General features: G+C 39.1%; 1 protein-coding gene across 1 annotated transcript; it reads right to left on the reverse strand.

Moving 5' to 3' along the window:
• Positions 1 to 2078: 2078 nt before the first annotated feature.
• LOC141582967 (heat shock transcription factor, Y-linked-like) lies at positions 2079 to 3630 on the reverse strand. Its single transcript, XM_074392409.1, has 3 exons — positions 3620 to 3630; positions 3254 to 3521; positions 2079 to 2771 (listed from the first exon to the last, which is right to left on the reverse strand). Exons 1-3 carry the CDS (start codon positions 3628 to 3630, stop codon positions 2079 to 2081), a joined length of 972 nt encoding a protein of 323 aa, XP_074248510.1.
• Between the last annotated feature and the right edge of the window lie 611 nt (positions 3631 to 4241).

A 4241-nucleotide genomic window follows, 5' to 3' on the forward strand; every position in this document is an offset into this window, starting at 1 on the left:
CAGGGGATTTGCTGAGCTGCTGTGGGCTCCACCCAGCTGCCCTGAGCTCTTCCCTGTAGTCCTTTTTACATGGGCGTAGTTAGAACTGTCTGGGCAATGGTGGCCCCGCCTCTGTTATGGCGGATTCTCTCTGTTGTGGCAGGTTGCCTCGGAAACGGCAGCCTGCCTCTGTAGTGGTGGAGAGTCTCAGTAATGGCAGAAGTCCCTCCCCCACGGAGCCAGACCGTCAGGGTTCAGCTGTGCTTGGTTTGAAGGGCTCAACCCAGAGGGTTTCCAATTACTGTTTTTGTTTTCGTTGTTGTTGGAGGTGGAGGGGTGGGACCAACCGAGCCTGATCACCTGGCTCCCTGACTCAGAGTCTTTTCTTTTAAGTTGAATAACCCCGCGTTCCGGTGGCTTGTTGAAAAGGCGCTGGGATCTCCCGTGCTGCGACTCACGGAGTCGGCTCGAACTGTGGCGCCGGCTCCTGGCGGATTTTTTGCCTAGGCATCTCCTGGCCTGACTCGCTATTTCAGATGAATGGTCAACTCTGCCATCTCAGGGCTCTGCTCGCCAGCTAAGAGGGCTCCCAGACCAGTGGCTTTTGTACGGCGAACTGCAGCAACAGGGAGTGGTCACAGCAGCCGCGCGGGCAGAATCAGCCCCGTTGGGGCCAAAAGAGCCACACTGGCTGGGACTGCGACCCTGGCGATCCCTCTGCCTAGGTATCTCCTGGTCTGTGGGCAATAAGAGTTCATCTGGAAATGCGGCGTCCACTCACCCTCTGCACTTTTACTGGGAGCTGAAGTCCTGAGCCGTTCTTAGGCGGCCATCTTCCCAGCATTCCCCAGAAGATAATTAAAGACACAAATCTGTTGGAATGTTTTGATAAAAAATTAAAAAAAAAAAGTCTATGGCTAAAGCCCACTGTAAAATTTCAGCATATTCTGACAGTGATGCCATTCATGTGTTATATTATACATGAACTTTGAAAATCAAGTGATGACACAAATAAATGTGATTATAGTTACTGAACTCACTGCATATAAACTGTAATTAAAAAAGCCTTATCTACTACAATCTAAGCTTAAGATAATGGAGGAAAGCAATTGAGAAAATAGGAAACTATATAGTGCATTTTAACCCATTTCTAAATTGTGTGTGTGTGTGCGGGGTGTGGGGGTCTCTGTGTGTGTATGTGTCTGCATTTGTGAGAATCTGGCCCTGTGTAATCCCAATTAAGTCCCACAATATTTTAAGGCCAGTCAAATTGAGAAGTCACTTATTATGTTTTACTATTTCCACTTTATTCATTTTCCCTCACCTCTTGCAGTGGTTTTGAATGCCCTCTCCGAATTTTACATAGACAGTCTCTGGCCATTGTGATAGTGATGGGAGGTAGGATCTTTGAGAGTTAATTAGTCATGAGGATACACCTTGACAATGGCATTGTTGACTTTATCTGGAGAACACGTTAGTTACTTTGTGAATGGACTTTGGATCAAAGGATGAATTTGGTCTTGATTTTATCTTCATCACATGTTCTTCACTTTATGTTGATTGCCTGTCATGGAAAGAAAGCCTCACCAGATGCAGCCCCTTGGAATTTCCAGCCTTCAGAAACATGCGCAGAATAAGTGTTTTTCCAAATAACTCCATCAGTAACATTGGGTTATTGCAGCAGAACATTGCCTAAAAGACTATTATTTCTTTCTCTATAGATAACTAAATTACCTTAACAAGGGATATGGCAAAGTTATTGCCAAATAATCAAAAGCGCGCACATACACACACACACACACACACACCACCACCACCACACATATAAAATATGCTATACTGCATATGTATATATATTATATACATTGGCCATGCAAATATGTATATATACATTCAATATATATTTTAAATGAAATAAAATGTGGCATGATTTCACTCTTAACCATATGTTTAGAAATAAATAAAAAGCAACCGTAAGGGTAAACGTGTAATTTTATTGTTCAGTAAGATAATTGCAGAGTTTTTGCTTTTTTTTTCAATGAAAATGTTAGTCTCTATGGTCGTGCATTATATGGTACTCTTTTAGTATCACTTTAATATCAGTTGTAATTAGGGTTGTATTTTCCCAGTGAATATAGTTGAAAAGCTGGCTTGAAAGGAGAGTCAGCAGATATATCAGCTATCACGGGCCCTAGCAACCAAAGGTTGCCTGCTGGTAGCAGGTTAGGATAAGGAGCCTCATTGACTGACACCTCAGGGTATCTGCTTGGAATAGTTGATGGTTTCACTATCAACCCCAAAAGACTATTTTGTGAGGAAGATCTGATTTGGTATTGAGAAGTCGTGGTTGTAATGCAATTAAAAGTGTGGTCATTTGCTTGTATGTAGGTGCTACGATATTGCATATGAATACTGGCCAACTGATTTAAAATGGCATTTTGATTTGTTGCAATGCATTCCGTTGGTCCAAATGAAGTTGAAGATGGAGTAGGAGGAAAGCCACTTCTGGTTGTATATGGCAAACTGGCAATTCTTTGGCTGACAGAAGGTTTTCTTATTAGAGGCATATTTAAATTTGTAGAGGTTGAAAATGCTCCTTCTCCATTAGTTTCAGCAATTAATCCAGAATTATGATTATCTGTGTCAGCCCCTGCTCTAAAGTGCTTCTGGTTGAAATCTTCAGTGAATAAAGTAGATACAAGAGAAGCATTTCTAATCCCAATTCTTCTTTTAATTTTTACTAAAAGTTGAGGACAGCCACGTTTGAAATTTGGGTTATAATAGACTTTTAACTAAAAGCAAAAGAGAAAGTAATTCAGTGTCATTTTAAACCAAGAGAAAAGTGACAATAGCACATATAACACAAAAAACTCAGATTTCTGTCTTATCACATAAAGTTAATGTCATCAAATGATGCATGAACATTGTTTATTCTTTCCAGGAATGTGCCTTTTGGGGAGAAAATGCACTTAAATTGTTAAGCCCTCAAGTAAAAACATGTTACATAATAATAGTAACATTTGATTATTGGCTTTGGTAAATTTATTTGGAGTTTATTGGTAAGATTCAGAGTTGTTACAAAATTTCTTGAAGCCTGGAAAGTTTAATGCTGAAGTTGCCCTCAGTGATTGTAAAAACTTAAACAATTTTTACTTTGATATTTGTGTAATTTACAAAATCTAGACTTACTGCATATATCAACATATTTACTGATGTACAAAATAAAATTACCTATATATTCTACATAAAGTGGCCACTGAAATATTTTAAATACCTTGCCTACAATGGGGACTTCTTTTTCTTCTTCCAGAAAGTCTACTAGAAAAGCAGATCTTTGAAAATTCTGTCTAATTTTACTGAATCCGTGAAGGTTGATCTGTCGAACTAAGCTTTTTATACTCTCAGCTTCAAATATTCTGTAAGGATCTTTAATTTCCAGAATTTCTTTCTTGAAAAGTTCTTCATGAATCACTATGCAAGTTCCGTCCTCATCCCATGAAATGTACTTGAACTGGTCACTTTCAACTATTTTCCAAAGTTTTCTGGGAAAAGTCCAAAAAATAAAATCATTACCCTTATTTAGCTCAGAAACACAAACTGTGTAACCTGGACTTTTTATCAAGGATCCTTACGATAAAACCTGAAAAGCATTTTCTTCAATTATTGACCTTAAGTCTGAGTCTTCAGAGAATATGTGTTCACTCAAAAGAAACCTAGTGGAAGCTTCTGACCCAGTGGATTTAACTTTAAGAGAAACACCTTGAGTTTCTGAAGAAACATCTGCCACCTCAAATAAATATTTTCTCACCTACTCCTCCAGGCTGCACGGTTTACAAAACTGCGGTTTGAAAACCTGCTGCAGTAGGCCTAAGCAGGTAAAGTAATCTAGACCACTACAATGGTTCTCAATTTGAGTAGCTATGACATCACAAGAGGTCTTTGGTCTCCTAGCAACAAACATGAAATTTTACCAAGAGGATTTTCTTCTCAGCCCGAGAAATGTATACAGTAAAACTAAAACATAGACTGATTACTTACACAGTATAATCTGCAAGAATCTCATCCCAGTAGAATCTTTTAAATACATAATTAAATAAATAATGTCCTCGGTACCTGAAATACATGAAATTTTCTCACTGACACACACACACTCACTAGATTGGTTCCAGGGGACACAGGGTCTGGTAATTGGACAGTAGAGAAAAATAAATATTAAAGCTCTGTCAGTTTGGCATATTGAATTGAAAACGGATGCACTACAT

Source organism: Saimiri boliviensis, chromosome Y (assembly GCF_048565385.1).
Source record: "Saimiri boliviensis isolate mSaiBol1 chromosome Y, mSaiBol1.pri, whole genome shotgun sequence".
Lineage (NCBI taxonomy): Eukaryota > Metazoa > Chordata > Mammalia > Primates > Cebidae > Saimiri > Saimiri boliviensis.

What these genes read in the sequence shown, in the direction of transcription:
- LOC141582967 (XM_074392409.1), bottom strand. An exon ending in AAGTCCCCATTGTAGGCAAG is followed by an intron (nt 2,772 to 3,253) that starts GTATTTAAAATA and finishes TTTTGCTTTTAG; the next exon opens with TTAAAAGTCTATTATAACCC.